General features: G+C 47.9%; 1 protein-coding gene across 1 annotated transcript in view; it reads left to right on the forward strand.

The window, feature by feature from the left end:
* The window catches only part of FCHSD2 (FCH and double SH3 domains 2), a 178204-nt gene that overhangs the window by 137825 nt on the left and 20775 nt on the right, over positions 1-19604 (forward strand). The window contains 3 exon segments of the mRNA XM_087937803.1: positions 6509-6625; positions 8570-8674; positions 16810-16971. Coding sequence (XP_087793929.1) covers positions 6509-6625; positions 8570-8674; positions 16810-16971 — 384 coding nt within the window.

The raw sequence follows: 19604 nt of genomic DNA on the forward strand, positions 1-19604 counted from the left end.
ACACACACACACACACACACCCAAAATGTCCTCATTTCGCTAAGCCGATTTGCAAGGGGGCATGAGTCACCCCCCATTCTCTTGGAGCAACAAGGTTGTGAACGCATTCCTTGATCAAAAAGAAAGAACGAAATAGCTATTTTTTTTTTTTAACATTGATCCTCAAACAGTGGAGCCTCTAAATGCCCTTTCAAAGCTGCTTTCTTCTTCAGCTTCTCTTTAGACTTCAATGTAGCCCCTGTGAAAAATCCCAGGTCCTAACGCAGCTGCCACGAAAGTTGGCTTGGCTGCACAGAAAAGCCAAAGGCAGGGGGGGCTTTTATGCCTTTTTGGGGGGGGGCTTTTATGCCTGTTTCTCTATTATTAAATCAAGAATATTTTCCCTTCTAATTTCTTTCTTTTGTAGATGGGAAAAATTCTCTTCTCTCTCTCCCTCTCCCTCTCTCTCTCTCCCACTCTCTCTGATGGGATCCTTCCTTCCTTCCTTCCTTCCTTCCTTCCTTCCTTCCTTCCTTCCTTCCTTCCTTCCTTCCTTCCTTCCGTAGATGGGAAGATTTCTCTCTCTTTCTTTCTTTCTTTCTGGTCTTTCTTTCTTTCATAGATGGGAAAAATTCTCTTCTCTCTCTCCCTCTCCCTCTCTCTCTCTCCCTCTCTCTCTGATGTGATCCTTCCTTCCTTCCGTAGATGGGAAGATTTCTCTCTCTTTCTTTCTTTCTTTCTTTCTGGTCTTTCTTTCTTTCATAGATGGGAAAAATTCTCTTCTCTCTCTCCTTCTCCCTCTCTCTCTCTCCCTCTCTCTCTGATGGGATCCTTCCTTCCTTCCTTCCTTCCTTCCTTCCTTCCTTCCTTCCTTCCTTCCTTCCTTCCTTCCTTCCTTCCTTAGATGGGAAAATTTCTCTTTCTTTCTTTCTGGTCTTTCTTTCTTTCGTAGATGGGAAAAATTCTCTCTCTCTCTCTCTCTGGTAGATGGGAGAATTTCTTTCTTTCATTCTGGGCTAGATAGGATCCCTTCCTTCCTTCCTTCCTTCCTTCCTTCCTTCCTTCCTTCCTTCCTTCCTTCCACCCTTCCATCCAACCATCCATCCTTCTCCCTCCCTCCCTCCCTCCCTCCCTCCCTCCCTTTCTTTCATGGAAAAATCCAGCAAGTGTCCAGAAGCTTTAAAAGGAAAGAAAAAACACTAAAGAATTCATCTTTTTAAATAATTTGAGATTCAAAGTGAGACGAAAACCACACGGGCAATCATTTCAACAGTACCTTTTTGAGTGGCAGGGTTTTTTACGAATTATAAATCATTTTTACCCTCCCTGTATATCTTACATTCGGATCAGAAACATGGATGGGCTTCACCAAACTGTACAGTAACCCCACTTCATATCTTTCCAAGCCAATGGTTAGAAGTTTGTCTTTAAATGGTCTGATGCTTGGCAAGCAATAAATGCTTGTTTCTGTTCAGGGTTCTCTACCATTTTTTTTTTAAAAAAGACCACAGATTCAGCTGCTGTTTCCCTGTGTAGAGTTTCTGTCTCAGAATTTGTATTTCCTGGAAGGTAGGTGAGAAACGCCATTTTCTTGTGAATAATTCTCCCAGGGCTGAATTCTTTTTAATTTGGCCTGACGTTTTGTCGCCTAATACGATGGCAAGCAGAGTCGAGAGATGCTAAAAAAAAAAATATCAGGATTTCTCAAACTGGACCGTTTCAAGACGTGTGGGGTCCAGCTGCCAAGACTTATGTAATTATTTCTTGATTTATATATATAAAACAAGATTTTTATCCCTCCCTTTATTACTTTTATAAGTAACTCAAGGAGGCAAACATACATAATACTCCTTCTGTGTCCCATTTTCCACACAACAACAACTCTGTGAGGTGGGATTGGGCTGAGAGAAGGAGAGAGAGTGACCGGCTGAAAATCACCCAGTCGCCTTTCATGCTTATGATGGAACTATAACTCACCATCTCCCAGTGAGTGGCCCAAAGTATTCAATTGGCTTTCATGCCTACGGTGGAACTATAACTCACCATCTCCCAGTGAGTGGCCCAAAGTAGTCAATAGGCTTTCATGCCTACGGCGGGACTATAACTCACCATCTCCCAGTGATTGGCCCAAAGTATTCAATTGGCTTTCATGCCTACGGCGGAACTATAACTCACCATCTCCCAGTGAGTGGCCCAAAGTATTCAATTGGCTTTCATGCCTACGGCGGAACTATAACTCACCATCTCCCAGTGAGTGGCCCAAAGTACCCAACTAGCTTTCATGCCTACGGTGGAACTATAACTCACCATCTCCCAGTGAGTGGCCCAAAGTATTCAATTGGCTTTCATGCCTACGGCGGAACTATAACTCACCATCTCCCAGTGATTGGCCCAAAGTCTCCCAGCTGGCTTTCATGCCTAAGGCAGGACTAGAATTCACCACCTCCTGGTTTGTAGGCTACCAGTTTAACCACTGGACTAAAAACATTGGAAGTCCTCATGGCTTAAACCAAGTTATCGAATGCCACTGAGCTAGGCCATTAAGAAACACAAATCAGAAACTGGGATTGTAGCACCTCATCCTCCACCTGTCCCATTTCTCTTTGCAGGTATTTTTGCTTGGTTCAACTCTCCAAGCCAGTTAAGGGCCGGCCCCACTAACTGTTGCTTCTGCAGTGTTAGGAAAACACTTGGTTTTGTGTTAACCCAACACCTGCTGTCGTATTCAGTAATCAACCAGCATCTGTTTTCATCCATCTTTAAATCTCTGCAAATAGTGCCCGTTCCACTAACTTTTGAAAAAATATCTCCTTTTCCACTTTTTATAATCTCCTCCTTTCGGGTGTCGGATGTCCCAGAAAGTGACACACACCCATCATCGGTGTGAGTGTTCAATTTCGCAAGACCGTAGGACTATTTGACTTTTATTTTATTTTGAATCTACTTTAAACCCTGCAGGGTTCTCAGCGTAAAGTCAAGCTGGAGGTCTCACGGTGGAAAATGAGTTTATAATTAGTCACGGGTGTTTTCAGCTTTAGCTATTCAGTGTTTTCCTCTCTTGGAAATGTTGCTAACGCAATTTTCTTGTGCAATGGTGGGATAGGACCAAAGACTATTTGAGCCAAAAGGCAAAACTTTTGAAAAGCAGTTGGAAACTTTGGAATCTCTCAATCTTAGGCAGTGTGGTCCTTGAGTGGAAGGAAAAGTTATTGAGAGAGAGAAAGAGAGGAAGGACTTACTTGAGATGATTTTAGAAATAAAGATATTTTCCTTTTTGAAGTGTGGGCTGCTTCCTCCACTCCTTGAAATGCAGTGCTCTGTAATTCACTGTAGCAAATTGGATATTTTAAACGCAATGCCAGGATTCGGCGAACTGGGAATTCCTGCAAATCAGCCAGTTTACTAGTATCACGATGGGTTACTTGCCCACAGAAGTTTTGTTGGCTTTTTAAAGCAGCTGCACCGTTGCCAATTTTGTAGAGGTAGTCCTTGACTTACAGCCGTTCATTTAGTGACCGAAGTTACAACTGGCACTGGGACTTCTGGTCGTTTTTCACACTTGTGACCGTTGTCTTATCCCCCGCGGTTGTACGATCAAAATTCGGGACACTTGACAGCCGACTCATAAATATGATGGTTGCCGCTTTGCCGGTGACTCATAAATATGACAGGACCCCTTTTGCGACCTTCTGACCAGCAATGGGGAAGCCAGATTCACTTAACCACTGGGGGGGGGGACTACCTTATCAACTGCAGCGATTCACTTAACAACGGTGTCAGGAAAGGTCGCAAAACGGGGGTAAAGCTCGTTTAAGGAACGTCTCCCTCAAGAACAGGAATTTAGGGGTCTCCTTTGTGGTCGTGAGTCAAGGACTAACTGTAGACGCTTTCAAGCAATATGGCGCCCAATGTTGGGCCCCTTTTAAGAGCTGCGGACTCCAACTCCCAGAATTCCCCAGGGTTCTCCCCCCCCCCTCCTCCCGATGCCAGGGGAATTCTGGGAGTTGAAGTTTGCGAGCTCTTAAAGGGACCACCACGATTGGAGACTTCTACTGCTCTTCAGGTGAAGAACTCTCGACCCTTCCGAGACCAGGTTTAGGTGTGAGACCTTCCTCTTTCGTTTTAGGACATATTTCATACCTGCCTGTGCAAGATAGCTTGTTGGCACAAAGAAGACAGAAGCCAAAAATTATTAGGACAGGAGGTTTGACTTTCTACTTCCTTTGGCGCTGCAAAAAAATAACTCGCTGTCTGAATTTCCCTGCTGCTGCTTTGTGGCTTCTCTCTGCAGTTTGTCGTTCCACTTATTATTATTATTATTATTATTATTATTATTATTATTATTATTATTATTATTATTAATCTTTAGTGAGATTTACAGCCTTTGGGGCTGGTTAGTAGCTCAACAGCTCAAGTCCTAACCAAGGACCTAGTAACTGTTCAGGTAGCATCAGAGAATAGAAGCTGTTCCAAGTAGGGTGGTTTTTTTGTAGAATCAGGAAATTCAACCCTAATAAATTCAGAATTTCCAAATAGCAAGGTAGCCCTTTAGGTATTGCCCCAAGGGCTCCAATCACAATTGGGATAACGCTATTATTATTATTATTATTATTATTATTATTATTATTATTATTATTATTATTATTATTATTATTATTGAGATATTCAGGGATTTGGGCTGGAATGCTGCTCTCTCCCTTCTCCCTCCCCGTCTCTTCAAGAGCTCCCTTCCTTTTTTCGGTAGGCTTGCATGTCAAACGTTTGGGGTTGTCGCATCATCGCGGGGTTTTTTTTCTCGAGGGCCGAGTCATGATGCGAGAACCAGGCCCTTGGTCCCAAGCTGAACACGGAGATTCCCATCGCATGTGCTTGACGGGTGGGACCCGGGTTGGGAAGGGCAGGGTGGGGTCTTAAACACACCCCGCCTTTTTTTCTTTGGAGTAAATGCATGGCCCTGGTTGGTAAGTATGTTGGGATTTCCGCGTAAACCCTTCCTGTTGTTTCGGCGTTCGTTCGCCGATCTGTTTCGGGTTAGGAAACTGGGACTTGGGGGACAAGCGCCCTGTGGAAGGATCAGATTGGATCTCGGAGCGTTAAAGTTGCCTAAATTAACCTTTTTATCCGCCCCGTGGCAAAGGGGTCCCTTCTGCGGCTTCTAAAATGGCTCCTGAAATGTGTCACAGAACTCTCGGTTGGGTTGAAAGAAAGCGATCTTCAGTTGGGCAGGTCCTTCCCTCCTTTTTTCTTTTCTCTTCTTTTCCTCCTCCCTCCCTCCCTCTTTCTTTCGCTTTCTTTCTTTCTTTCTCCCTCTCTTCCTTTCTCCGTCTTTTCTTCCTTTTTCTTTCTCTTTCTTCTTTCTTTCTGTCTCTTTATTTCTCATTTTCACTCTTTCCTTTTCTTTCTTCTTCCTTTCTGTCTGTCTGTTTCTCTCTTTCTTTCTTGATTTCATTCTTTCTGTTTCTTTCTCCCTCCATCCTTTTCTCCCTCCATGACCTTTCCTTCCTTCCTCCCCACTTCTCCACTCCTCTTTCTCCCTCCCTGTCCTTTTCCTCTTCCTTCCTTCCTTCCTTCCTTCCTTCCTTCCTTCCTTCCTTCCTTCCTTCCTCTCTTTCTCTCTCTCTTTTTCCTTTCCTTCCTCTCTTTCTTTCCCATTCTTTCTTTTTTTTTTTTCTCTTTATTTCTTTCTCTCTTTCTTCTTTCTTTCTGTCTGTCTTTCTTTCTCATTTTCATTCTTTCTTTTTCTTTCTCCCTCCATACCTCCTGTGGCCTTTTCTTCCTTCCTCCCCACCTCTCCTCTCCTCTTTCTCCCGCTCTGTCCTTCCTTCCTTCCTTCCTTCCTTCCTCCCTCCCTCCCTCCCTCTCTCTCTCTCTCTCTCTCTTTCTTTCTTTCTTTCTTTCTTTCTTTCTTTCTTTCTTTCTTTCTTTCTTTCTTTCTTTCTTCCTTCCTTCCTTCCTTCCTTCCTTCCTTTCTTGCTTTCTCTTTCTTTTCTTTCTTTTCCTTTCTTTTCCTTTCCTTCTTGCCTCTCTTTCTCTTCCTTCCTTTCTTTTTCCTCTTTCTTTCTTTCTTTCTTTCTTTCTTTCTTTCTTTCTTTCTTTCTTTCTTTCTCTCTCTCTCTCTCTCTCTCTCTCTCTCTCTCTCTCTGTGTTTCTCTCTCTCTCTGTTTCTCTCTCTCTTTCTTTCCCTCCCTCCCCCTCCCTCCCTTCCTGTTGTTTTCCAAAAAAAGGGACAAATTGTTCAGTTTTCCATTTTTTTTCCTCTTCTTCTCTCTCTCTCTCTCTCTCTCTCTCCCTGTTCCCCTCCTCCTTTTCCAGCCACCAAGGTCGTGAGCAAACAAGCCTTTTCCTGTGTTTGACGCTGTCTTGTTATTCGGAACTGCAGATAGCAAGAAACTGGGGAAAGCTTTTGTTTAGAGAGCCGGAAAAGGAATAATAATAAAAAAAAATAAAAGAAAGGGACTTCGAGGGACTTTGGCCAGGAAATCCACCCCTTCACCCTCTCCCTTGTCTTCCCCCCGCGTCTGTGTTTCAGAGTCGGCAACTGGAGTCTGAGACGGGGACGACCGAAGAGCACAGCCTGAACAAGGAAGCCAGGAAGTGGGCCACTCGCGTCGCCCGGGAGCACAAAAACATCGTCCACAGCCAGCGGGTGAGCCGGGGCGGGCTGGGGATGCTGGGGTTTGAAACCCAGCTTACATGCAAGGCAGCAGGCTGGAGAAATTGGTGGGGGTTATAAAGCGTTTGCCTCAGGGACGTTCACCCCCAAACCCTGATTAGCCAAGAAGACTCGAAATGACTTTCCTTCTGTCTTCTCCACGCTCTTCCTTTCTTCTTCCTTCCTTTCTTCTCCTCTCCTTCCCCCTCCCCTTCCACTCTTCTCCACACACTCTTCCCTTCTTCCTTCCTTCCTTCTCCTCTCCCCTTCTTCTCTTCTCCACACGCTCTTCCTTTCCTTCCTCTCTCCTTCCTTCCTTATCCACACTTCCTTTCTTCTTCCTTCCTTTCTTCTCCTCTCCTTCCTTTCTCCTTCCCCTCCCTTCCTCTCTTCTCCACATGTCCTTCCCTTCCTTCCTTCCTTGCTTCCCTCCTTCTCCACACTCTTCCTTCTTTCTTCCCTTCCTTTCTTCTCATCTCTTCTCCTTCCTTCCTTCCCCCTCCCCTTTCTTCTCCCTTCCTTCCTTCCTTCCTTCCTTCCTTCCTTCCTTCCTTCCTTCCTTCCTTCCTCCCCTTCCTCTCTTCTCCACACGTTCTTCCCTCCCCTCCTTCCCTTCCTTGCTTCCCTTCCCTTCCTTGCTTCCCTCCTTCTTCACACTCTTCCTTCTTTCTTCCCTTCCTTTCTTCTCATCTCTTCTCCTTCCTTCCTTCCTTCCTTCCTTCCTTCCTTCCTTCCTTCCTTCCCTTCCTCTCTTCTCCACACGTTCTTCCCTCCCCTCCTTCCCTTCCTTGCTTCCCTCCTTCTCACACTCTTCCTTCTTTCTTCCCTTCCTTTCTTCTCATCTCTTCTCCTTCCTTCCTTCCTTCCTCCCTCCCTCCCTCCCTCCCCTTCCTCTCTTCTCTCCACACGCTCTTCCCTCCCTCCTTCCCTTCCCTCTCCTTTTTTCCTCCCTCCCTCCTTAACCCTCCTCCCCCCTTGATGTGGGAGCCCCAAGTTATAATCCTTCCACCCATTGGAGGGGTCCCTGGAAGGTTCCAGGCCTGCCCCCCTCTCTCAGCCCAGCCCCTCTTCCTGTCTTCCTGCTCCTGTGTGGAAAAAGTTCCAGAGACCTGCACTCATCTCGAACTCCTAGAACAGGGGTCTCCAACCTTGGCCCCTTTAAGACTTGTGGACTTCAACTCCCAGAGTTCCTCAGCCATTCTGGGAGTTGAAGTCCACAAGTCTTAAAATGGCCGAGGTTGGAGACCTCTGCTTTGCTGGCTGAGGGATTCTGGGAGTTGAAGTCCACAAGTCTTAAAATGGCCGAGGTTGGAGACCTCTGCTTTGCTGGCTGAGGGATTCTGGGAGTTGAAGTCCCTCAGTCTTAAAAGGGACCAAGGTTGGAGACCTCTGCTTTGCTGGCTGAGGGATTCTGGGAATTGAAGTCCACAAGTCTTAAAATGGCCGAGGTTGGAGACCTCTGCTTTGCTGGCTGAGGGATTCTGGGAGTTGAAGTCCCTCAGTCTTAAAAGGGACCAAGGTTGGAGACCTCTGCTTTGCCGGCTGAGGGATTCTGGGAGTTGAAGTCCACAAGTCTTAAAATGGCCGAGGTTGGAGACCCTGCTTTGCCGGCTAAGGGATTCTGGGAGTTGAAGTCCACAAGTCTTAAAAGGGACCAAGGTTGGAGACCTCTGCTTTGCTGGCTGAGAGATTCTGGGAGTTGAAGTCCCTCAGTCTTAAAATGGCTGAGGTTGGAGACCCCTGCTTTGCCGGCTGAGGGATTCTGGGAGTTGAAGTCCACAAGTCTTAAAATGGCCGAGGTTGGAAGACCCCGGCTCTAGAGGAACAGAATGCCAGCTTAAGAAGTGAGCAATCAATTTCTGGCATCTCTTCCAGTGTCCACAGCTCGATTCCTTTACGTGCTAAATATTTTTTTTCTGCTCCCTCTTTTTTCGGCAGACCCTGGACGAGCTGGAGTGCCACGGGCCGGTGGCCACCGAGCAGAGCCGAGTGGAGCTAGAGCAGAAGATCGACGAAACCAGGGAGAATATTCGCAAAGCCGAGGTAAGCAGCCCTCTCCCGGTTCCGTGGTTGATCGGTCGGTTAAACCTTCCTTGCGGTTTTACGGTGGGGACTTCATATTCCCTTCCCCTTTTTCTTCTTCTGCTTTTTTTTTTCTTCCATTTTGCTTTGCACTTTTTATATTTTGGTAAACGAAAGAAAAAATTGGGGACCTGGGGAAAAAAAAAAAGAGAGAGAGAGAGAGAGACCGGCTTCCAGGATTACAGCTGGACTTTCCTCTCTCCCCTCTGTGCTACATCCTTGACATTTCCGGTGGTGGTTGTCATTCGAAATTGCCCGTGCACTTAATTTTTGCATTCCTTCCACCCTAAGCTTTCACGGTCAAGGATTTATTGCAGCGTTTCTCCACTTTCCTGGCCGTTGGATTCTGGGAGTTGAAGTCCGCCCAGTTTCAAAGCCACGAAGGTTGAGAAACGGCGATTTATTGTAAGGGTTTCTTCCTCTATAGAAAGAAATAAAATTCGCCTGACTCTCTGGGGAGTGGAAAACACAATTTCTGAGATGAAATGTGTTCTCTCCAAAGGCCCTTGGAGGATATTTATAGGAATCTGAGATATATCACATTTGTGACAAGCCAACAGTTTCTCTCTCTCTCCTCATCCCTCCCTCCCTCTTTCTTCTCTTTTTCTCTCTTTTCTCATTCTCCCCCCTCTCTCTCTTCTCTCTTTCTCTCCTCTCATTCTCCCTTCTCTTTTTCTCTTTCTCACTCTCCTCTCTTTCTCCCTTCTCTCTCTCTCTTTCACTTTCTCCTTTTTCCCTTCTCTTTCTCTTTCTTTCTCCCTCCTCTCATTCTCCCTCCTTTTTTCTCTTTCTCTCCTCTCCTCTCTTTCACTTTCTTTTTTCCCTTCTCTCTCTTTCTTTCTCTCCTCTCATTTCCCTCCCTCTCTCTTTCTCCCTTCTCTCTCTCTTCTCTCATTCTCTCCTCTCTCCTCTCAGCCCACTGTTCTAGTTTGTCAAGATCCCTCTGGATCTTGAGCCCGTCTTCTTGGGTGTTGGCTATTCCTGCCAGCTTAGTCTCATCTTCAAATTTGGTAAGTTCCCCTTCTACTTTTAGCCGTCTAAATTTTGAGCAGCTGCCCAAATTCAGGCGCAGCCTCTCTTGCCTTTGAAAACCCATAAGCGACAAAGGTCAAAGGTAAAATATAAACACCCCCAAAAACTGTGGGACAACCCATTGTTTAATGCGCTAATGTTCAGCTTCGCAGGGAATTCCTGGAGGAATTAGTAGCCTTCATGAACTGGGCCAGAGCCGTCGGTGGAGGCAAAATTATTTCCCCATCGTTAGGACAAACACCAACGGTGTAAACGGTGCATGGATTTATTAACACACTATTATCTAGGGGCACCCTAGTAGTAACAGGCATGATTGAAAACAAAATAGAGGGACCAACGGCTGGAACAAATAAGGTGTAAATTTAAAGGTATGTTGCATTCATGCTGTCTTCCCAATGCGGGTTTTTTTCTGCATGGCGGCACACGGGAGCAGAAAATGGCTTTTGTTCCTTTGAAATAAAAATAAAAATCTCCTTATGGGACGAAACTGCCCTATTTCTTCAGCATTTATAGCTTGGCCTGAGGGGGTCACGGGAGTTGTCATCAGACTCGGGCAGAGAGTGCTGCAAATTGGGTAGATGGGCAGATGGGGGATCCTGCAGCTTTTTGGGTAGCGCTCAGGGCGTCCATATTTGCGCTCGGTTGCACCTGCGTGTTGGTTTTCTCATCTCCAAGTGGTCCTCGGTGGGTCTTTTTTCTTCCCCCTTAGCCTTTGAGAGCCATTCTTTTTTTCTTTGTTGTATCCTTTTCGGTGCGGTTGTGGCATGGATTCCCTCTTCCGTGGGCAAGGATCCTATCATGTTTTCCCCAAAATAAGACCCTGTCTTATTTTTTTTTTTTTTTGCCACCAAAAAAGTCACCAGGTCCTCCTTCCTTTCTTCCTTCCTCCCTCCCTTCCCTCCCCCTTCTTCCTCCCTTCCTATCCTTCCCTCCTCCCTTCCTTCCTTCCTTTCCTTCCCTCCCCTTCCTTCCCCCTCCCTCCTTCCTTTCTTCCTTCCTCCCTCTCTTCCCTCCCCCTTCTTCCTCCTTCCTATCCTTCCCTCCTCCCTTCCTTCCTTCCTTTCCTTCCCTCCCCCTCCTTCCTTTCCTTCCCTCCCCTTCCTTCCTCCCTTCCTTTCCTTCCCTCCTCCCTTCCTTCCTCCCTTCCTTCCCTCCTCCCTTCCTCTCCTTCCATCCCCCTCCTTCCTTCCTTCCTCCCTTCCTTTCCTTCCCTCCTCCCTCCTTCCTTCCTTTCCTTCCCTCCCCCTCCTTCCTTCCTTCCTCCCTTCCTTTCCTTCCCTTCTCCCTGCCTTCCTTCCTCTCCTTCCATCCCCCTCCTTCCTTCCTTCCTCCCTTCCTTTCCTTCCCTCCTCCCTCCTTCCTTCCTTTCCTTCCCTCCCCTCCTTCCTTCCTTCCTCCCTTCCTTTCCTTCCCTCCTCCCTCCTTCCTTCCTTTTCTTCCCTCCCCCTCCTTCCTTCCTTCCTCCCTTCCTTTCCTTCCCTTCTCCCTGCCTTCCTTCCTTTCCTTCCCTCCCCCTCCTTCCTTCCTTCCTTTCCTTCCCTCCCCTTCCTTCCTCCCTTCCTTTCCTTCCCTCCTCCCTTCCTTCCTCCTTCCTTCCCTCCTCCCTTCCTCTCCTTCCATCCCCCTCCTTCCTTCCTTCCTCCCTTCCTTTCCTTCCCTCCTCCCTCCTTCCTTCCTTTCCTTCCCTCCCCTCCTTCCTTCCTTCCTCCCTTCCTTTCCTTCCCTTCTCCCTGCCTTCCTTCCTCTCCTTCCATCCCCCTCCTTCCTTCCTTCCTCCCTTCCTTTCCTTCCCTCCTCCCTCCTTCCTTCCTTTCCTTCCCTCCCCTCCTTCCTTCCTTCCTCCCTTCCTTTCCTTCCCTCCTCCCTCCTTCCTTCCTTTTCTTCCCTCCCCCTCCTTCCTTCCTTCCTCCCTTCCTTTCCTTCCCTTCTCCCTGCCTTCCTTCCTTTCCTTCCCTCCCCTCCTTCCTTCCTTCCTTTCCTTCCCTCCCTTCCTTCCTCCCTTCCTTTCCTTCCCTCCTCCCTTCCTTCCTCCCTTCCTTCCCTCCTCCCTTCCTCTCCTTCCATCCCCCTCCTTCCTTCCTTCCTCCCTTCCTTTCCTTCCCTCCTCCCTCCTTCCTCCCTCCTTCCTTCCTTCCGCCCTTCCTCCCTCCCTTCCCTCCCCTCCCCCTCCTTCCTCCCTCCCTTTCTTTTCAGGGGACATCATCCATTAACTAACCTCACTTGCACACATCACCTCCGGCCTCCTTTTTACTGTCAGAGGCCTTCAGGAACCTCTTCTTCTATGTCCGGCAAGGCTTCCCTGAAGGCCTCTGAGGCCAATAATGGACCTCTGGATCGATCCTGAGCTTTGTTCTCAGCTCCAGAGACCTTCGGGAAAGCCTGGCCAGCCTTGCCGGCTGCAGAAGAAATGGGCCGGCCAGGCAGGTGTCGGGCTGTGCGAGGCCTGGCTACACCTGTCCAAAGGTAAGTAGTAGGGCAGCTCCACCCACCCCACATCCCCACCCTAGCTTAATTTTTACCCATCCACTCTGGAGTGGGCAGGATCTTCATTAGGGCTTATATTGGGTGAATGTGGAAAAATCAAGCTAGGGCTTACTTTCAGGGTAGGGCATATTTTGGGGGAAACGGCACTTACAATAGAATAGAATAACAGAGTTGGAAGGGACCTTGGAGGTCTTCTAGTCCAACCCCCTGCTTAGCCAGGAAACCCTATACCATTTCAGACCAAGGATTATCCATTCTCTTCTCAAAAACTTGCAATGTGGGAGCGTTGATAGCGCCTGGAGGCCAGTTCTTCCGCCGATTATTTGTTTTCACTATTTCTTCTGCCCTCCCTGGAAAAACAAGCGTGTCCCACGGGAACCGCCAACAACAGACAATCTCAAGTCATGCATCCGATGCTTTCAGCGATAAGCAATATTGAAAAATTAGCTGGTGGGGGGTGAGGGCTAAAGTCATGTCTGGACTCTTTCCCAGGAAAACTTCCTCTGACCTCTGCTCCCGGGATCTCCCGCGCATTCCCCCCACCGGATCTAAAAGTCTCACCTAGTTTGCGTAGGGCAGTTCTCTCGGTTCCTGCATCAAATATGTGCTGGATGGCATCTTTGCTCCTTGGTCTTTGGTTCCAGGGCTAACTTTTTAGCGTGACAGTTTCCCCTAGAAAATGGGAAGCCAAAAATTTTCAGAGGCATTTTTGCATCTCAGCCTGACGTGATTCCAGAACAGAAGAAGCCTTGGTCAAAAAAAAAAAAAAAAACAGTTAAGGTTGGTTTTTCTTGATGCCATTGTTGGTAAAATCTTTGACTGGCAACCCAGACTGGTGGGGGTGGGGGGAACTGTGTGCGGGTCCAGCTCCTGTCTGAAAGTCTGATCATCCAGCGACGACCTTGTGTCACCTCCAAAGCAACTCATTTATCCTAGAAGCCTGGCATTCAGACAGATCTGCCATCGACAAGCACATAGAGGTAAACAACGTTTACCTGCCACTCAAAAGAGACAGTCCAGAAGGTAAATGAGCGCAGCAGCTCCTTGCTAGCAATCAACACCCAGCCAAGCAGAGATTATGGTAGCAACAAGATTAATACCAGACCAATAATTAAACAGTAAGCAATTCCCCAACCAAGGAACTACTAACTCAGACAAACAGTTAAATAATAAACCACAGTCTAAACAAGGAATGACCAAGGACAGCAACACCAACACAGCAAGTCACTTATATATAAAATGAGAAACCCCCTCTCTCTTCTAGTGCTGATGAGGTTACCTAGTTGGGTCATGAAATGTCTGCAAGAAAACCACCCAGCTCATAAAGCACCAACAGCCACACAGTCCTCTCTCCTTCCTCCTCCTCCTCCTCCTCCTCCTCCTCCTCCTCCTCCTCCTCCTCCTCCTCCTCCTCCTCCTCCTCCTCCTCCTCCTCCTCCTCCTCCCCTTGCAAACCCCTTCTTGCGCTGATGAGGTTACCTAGTTGGGTAATGAAATGTCTACAAAAAACCCGAGCTCAGAGAGCACCAAGGACCCCACAGTTCTCCCCCTCCTCCTCCTCAGCATCAAACCTCATTCCCTTCTAGTACTGATGATGTTACCTAGTTGGGTCATGAAATGTCTGCAAGAAAACCACCAAGCTCATAAAGCACCAACGGCCAGACAGTCCTCTCTCCTTCCTTCCTTCCTTCCTTCCTTCCTTCCTTCCTTCCTTCCTTCCTTCCTTCCTTCCTTCCTCCTCCTCCTCCTCCTCCTCCTCCTCATTCCCTTCTAGTACTGATGATGTTACCTAGTTGGGTCATGAAATGTCTGCAAGAAAACCACCCAGCTCAGAGAGCACCGACGGCCAGACAGTCCTCTCTCTCCTTCCTTCCTTCCTTCCTTCCTTCCTTCCTTCCTTCCTTCCTTCCTTCCTTCCTTCCTTCCTTCCTTCCTTCCTTCCTTCCTTCCTCCTCCTCCTCCTCCTCCTCCTCCTCATTCCCTTCTTGCGCTGATGATGTTACCTAGTTGGGTCATGAAATGTCTGCAAGAAAACCACCCAGCTCAGAGAGCACCGACGGCCAGATAGTCCTCTCTCCTTCCTTCCTTCCTTCCTTCCTTCCTTCCTTCCTTCCTTCCTTCCTTCCTTCCCTTCCTTCCTTCCTTCCTTCCTTCCTTCCTTCCTCCTCCTCCTCCTCCTCCTCCTCCTCCTCCTCCTCCTCCTCCTCCTCCTCCTCCTCCTCCTCCTCCTCCTCCTCATTCCCTTCTTGCACTGATGATGTTACCTAGTTGGGTCATGAAATGTCTGCAAGAAAACCACCCAGCTCAGAGAGCACCGACGGCCAGACAGTCCTCTCTCCTTCCTTCCTTCCTTCCTTCCTTCCTTCCTTCCTCCTCCTCCTCCTCCTCCTCCTCCTCCTCCTCCTCCTCCTCCTCCTCATTCCCTTCTTGCACTGATGATGTTACCTAGTTGGGTCATGAAATGTCTGCAACAAAAAAACCAAGCTCAGAGAGCACCAAGGACCCCACAGTTCTCCTCCTCCTCCTCTTCCTCCCTCCTCTTCCTCCTCCTTGCAAACCCAATTCCCTTGTGGGACTGACGATGTTACCTAGTCGGGTCATGAAACGTCTTCGAGAAAACAACCCATCTCAGACAGCCCCCGGGACCTTAACATTCATCCCGTGACGTACATCAGTGATTTAGTATGTCATGAGATGACGGCCAGCCACCTGACCCAAATATTGATCAGACCGAAGCCCTTATGGGGTGAAGTGAGGGGAATATATGGTGGAGCCCTGTTGAGTCCCAGGAACCAGAATAACTCCAAATATTGCCACTCAGGGGGAAACGAAACCTCCCTTTTGAATCTTGCAAGCAGGGAGAAACCGAGAGGCGGCGAGAAAGACGGTCCAAGGCTCTTCTTAACGTACTTGCTGGTCGATGGCCAGCGTCCAGTTTCCTAGATGATGTACCCTTAGTTCCCCCACCTCATCCCCAATTATTTTTTCTTGCAATAAATCCGATCGATCGAACCGGTCTGTGGAGCATCGATCTAGCTTTCTTCACTGCAAGCCGAGAAGCCTTGCCAAAGGAAAACGGCAAACTTTTCGTCGCTTAAAGATTAAGGCTCTGAGAATCGCTAAGGAGGAGCCCTCAAAATCCTCTTTTCTCCCCACCAAAGTATCTTTAAACGTTGCCACCTCTTGGCCCTCGTGAGATGCAGGCCTTCCTCCCGCCTGGGCATCCCGAGGGCGTTCCCGCACGTTCTCCGCAGGTCAACAGATTTTATTTTATTTTGGGGGGGTCTGATATCTGAGATACAGACGCCTGTGGAGAAGAGAATATTAGTGGCCCAGGATTGAACTGGGAGGGTCCTGGGTGCTCTCTCTGAGTTGGGTTGTTGTTTTTTTTGCGGATGTTTCATGACCCAACTAGGTAACATCATCAGTGCTAGAAGGGAATTGGGTTTGCGAGGAGGAGAAGGAGGATTTTGGGGGTCCTTGTTGCTCTCTGAGCTTGGCTGTTTTCTTGCAGACGTTTCATGACCCAACTAGGTAACATCATCAGTCTATAAGGGAGTGGGGGTTTGCAGAGAGGAGAAGGAGAAGGAAGAGAAAGGGAGGAGGAGGAGGAGGAGGAGGAGGAAGACAACTGTGGGGTCCCTGGTGCTCTATATTAAGCTTGCAGGCATTTTATGACCCAACTAGGTATCATCAGTACTGGAAAGGAGGAGGAGGAGGAGGAAGAGGAGGGTAGGGTCCTTGGTGTTCTTTGATCTTGGTTGTTTGCTTGCAGGCATTTCATAGCCCAACTAGGTAACATCATCAGTGCTAGAAGGGAGTGAGGTTTGCTATCTGTTTATATACGAGGTGGGACTGTTCTGGATGGTTCCTTGATTAAGGTGATGGTGGGTTTTTTTTGTCTGAGTAGGTAGTTCTAGATGGGGGTATTGTCTATTTCTTGATTGTTGGTCCACACAGTGGTAGAAAGTGACTGGGTGGTTTGGAGCCAATCACCAGCAATTCATGATTTGTAGTTTTGCCTTAGGCATGAAAGGCAGCTGGGTGACTTTGGGCCAATCACCAGGAGACGGGGAGTTCTAGTCCCGCCTTAGGCATGAAATCCACCTGGGTGACTTTGGACCAATCACCAGGAGACGGGGAGTTCTAGTCCCGCCTTAGGCCTGAAAGCCAGCTGGGTGACTTTGGGCCAATCACCAGGAGACGGGGAGTTCTAGTCCCGCCTTAGGCATGAAAGCCAGCTGGGTGACTTTGGGCCAATCACCAGGAGACGGGGAGTTCTAGTCCCACCTTAGGCATGAAATCCACCTGGGTGACTTTGGGCCAATCACCAGGAGACGGGGAGTTCTAGTCCCGCCTTAGGCCTGAAAACCAGCTGGGTGGTTTGGGGCCAGTCCCTCTTTCACAGCCTAACCCACCTCTCAGGGTTGTTGTAAAGAAAAGTAGGAGGAGTACTAGCTATATTTGCTGCCTTGAATTAAGCATAAATGCAGAATAAATAAATCTTTCTTTCTTTCTTTCTTTCTTTCTTTCTTTCTTTCTTTCTTTCTTTCTTTCTTTCTTTCTTTCTGTCACCTTAGATCATAAAGTTGAAAGCCGAAGCTCGCCTCGACCTCCTGAAGCAGATCGGCGTTTCGGTGGACACTTGGCTGAAAAGTGCAATGAATCAAGTGATGGAGGAACTGGAGAACGAGCGGTGGGCCAACCTCCCGGCCATGGCCAGTAACGGCTCTTCCCACTTGGTAAGTTTCGGCATCGCTTCCCGTCCCCTTCGCTGTCTCCAAAGCGCCTGTTTCCCTAGTCCCCGCTGGCTAACCTTTATCAACCAGGTTTAAACGGTGTTTTCAGAAACCCTCTCTTATATTTCCTGCTGAATCCTTGTTTTTTTTTTAAAAAAAAAAAAAGGGTTCTGGGCAGAACTAATGGCCTTTGATTTATGACCGTTCACTTAGTGACTGTTTGAAATTACAGCGGACCCCAAAAAACGGACGACCCACTTTCTCCCCACCACCCTATGGTCATGTGACTATATTATGGACACTCGGGAGTTAGGCCTCTTCTTCCATACCACAAAGCCCATTCAGTTCTAGCACTGATGATGTTACCTAGTTGGGTCATGAAATGTCTCCAAGAAAACAACCTAGCTCAGAAAGCAACAAGGACTCCATAGTTCTCCTCCTCCTCCTCCTCCTCCTCTTCCTCTTCCTCCAACCCCGCTTCCTTCTAGCACTGATGATGCTACCTAGTTGGGTAATGAAACGTCTGCAAGAAAATCCCCAAGCTCAGAGAACAACCAAGGACCCCACAGTCCTCCTTCCTCCTCCTCTCCTTTCCTCCTCTTCCCATGCTCCTCCTCCTCTCCCTCTTCTTCTCTTCCTCCTCCTCCTCCAACCCCACTTCCTTCTAGCACTGATGATATTACCTAGTTGGGTAATGAAATGTCTGCAAGAAAATCCCTAAGCTCAGAGAGCAACCAAGGACCCTACAGTCCTCCTTCCTCCTCCTCCTCTCCTTTCCTCCTCTTCCCATGCTCCTCCTCCTCTCCCTCTTCTTCTCTTCCTCCTCCTCCTCCTCCTCCTCCAACCCCACTTCCTTCTACCACTGATGATGCTACCTAGTTGGGTCATGAAACGTCTGCAAGAAAATCCCTAAGCTCAGAGAGCAACCAAGGACCCCACAATCCTCCTTCCTCCTCCTCCTCTCCTTTCCTCCTCTTCCCATGCTCCTCCTCCTCTCCCTCTTCTTCTCCTTCCTCCTTCCTCCTCCAACCCCACTTCCTTCTAGCACTGATGATATTACCTAGTTGGGTCATGAAACGTCTGCAAGAAAATCCCTAAGCCCAGAGAGCAACCAAGGACCCCCACTGTCCCCCTCTGAGCTAGAGAGATTCTCTTCTATTGGAAGTTACAATCAAAAGCGGCCTTTTCGATCTGGTGGGGTTCCAGACGGAGGGATCCCTGGGCCACCGGGTGCATCCAAGTGCGCGCGGTTCAGACAACGACCTGAATGCGGACGCTCCCTCCCTCCCTCCCTCCCTCCCAGGAGGACACGGTGTCCATGCGGACGGGGACGAAGAAGAAACACAGAAGCCCAAGGGCAGCATCTCTGGGGCTGAGAATCCGAGGAAGCGTGTGTGAGAGCCTTCGGGGGGGCCCTTAGCGCCAAGGTGCCAGCGGAGAGAATGACACCCACTCCTTCCTCCCCCTCCCCCCCCCCGTCCCCTCCTTCCTTTTTGGCTCCCGGCCTCAGTTTCCTTTTGCGAAAGCTGGATTTTTTCCCAACTTTCCTCCTCGGCCTGAATTTCTAATGAAATTGGCCGGCTCAGGGGACGAGAGAGGATTCAAAACTTCCCTTCCCTGTTTTTCTACAGCCTTCGACGTAAAAAAAAAAGTTGGCTTTCTTAGTTATTTTTTAAAAAACTTAAGTTATTTTTTTAAAAAAATAATAATAATATCCAAGAAAGCCAACCCTTTTTATGTCGAAGGCTGTAGAACGGGGAAATATTTTTTGGGGAAAAAAGTAAAATCCCAACATTGGAAGAGAAAGGAAAAAAATACCCTGTTTCTTCGCTTTTATATTCTCGTCTACGTTCGCTGTGCCCCTGTTCCCTTCTCTTTTCTTGGCTATCCTAAATGTCTTGCCCTGTTTTATTTTAAAACGAGCTTCGCTACGACACTATGTGGTTCGGGCTTAGTTTTTGGGGAGGAAAACAAGGGGGAAAAAAATTCTGCCTCTGCCTACCAGCATCCATGGGTATTCATCTGGCTAGCGTCCTGTCAGTGCGTGAGAGAGTTGAGGGCTTTTCGGAAACTGAAAGGGTATTTGCTGCGTGAGCAAGGAGGAGACAGCAAGGAGCCTGGGCGTGGCTTAGCTCAACTGTTCTGTACCAAAGTTGCTTGTGTTTTGCATTTGGAAGAGATTTCTTTTCAGGTGGGGAGGGGGAGTAGAACTCCTTAGCATCAGAGGATGATAATAATAATAATAATAAATTAATAAATTAATAAATAATAATAATAATAATAATAATAATAATAATAATAATAATATAGAAAATATTCTAAATGCTCTGATGGTCATTTGGAAAAATCCTTTCTTAGTGAGCATCTAGAAGCCAAGAGGAACCTACGGGCCAGATTTCAAGTTTGTAGGCTTTACGGTTCTGGAGATTTTGTGTTGATGCCTGAGGGGTCTTTCGTTTTTATACATATATAGATACAGGAAGTCCTCGACTTAGAACAGTTCTCTTAGTGACTATTCAAAGTTACAGCAGCACTGGAAAAAAGGGACTCAGGGCCGTTTTTTTCACACGACCGTTGCAGCCTCCCCAAAGTCACATGATCAATATTCAGCCGCTTGTTCAACCGACTCACGTTTA

This window comes from Pseudonaja textilis, chromosome 7 (assembly GCF_049901715.1).
Source record: "Pseudonaja textilis isolate UNSWEBS1 chromosome 7, rPseTex1.2, whole genome shotgun sequence".
NCBI lineage: Eukaryota > Metazoa > Chordata > Lepidosauria > Squamata > Elapidae > Pseudonaja > Pseudonaja textilis.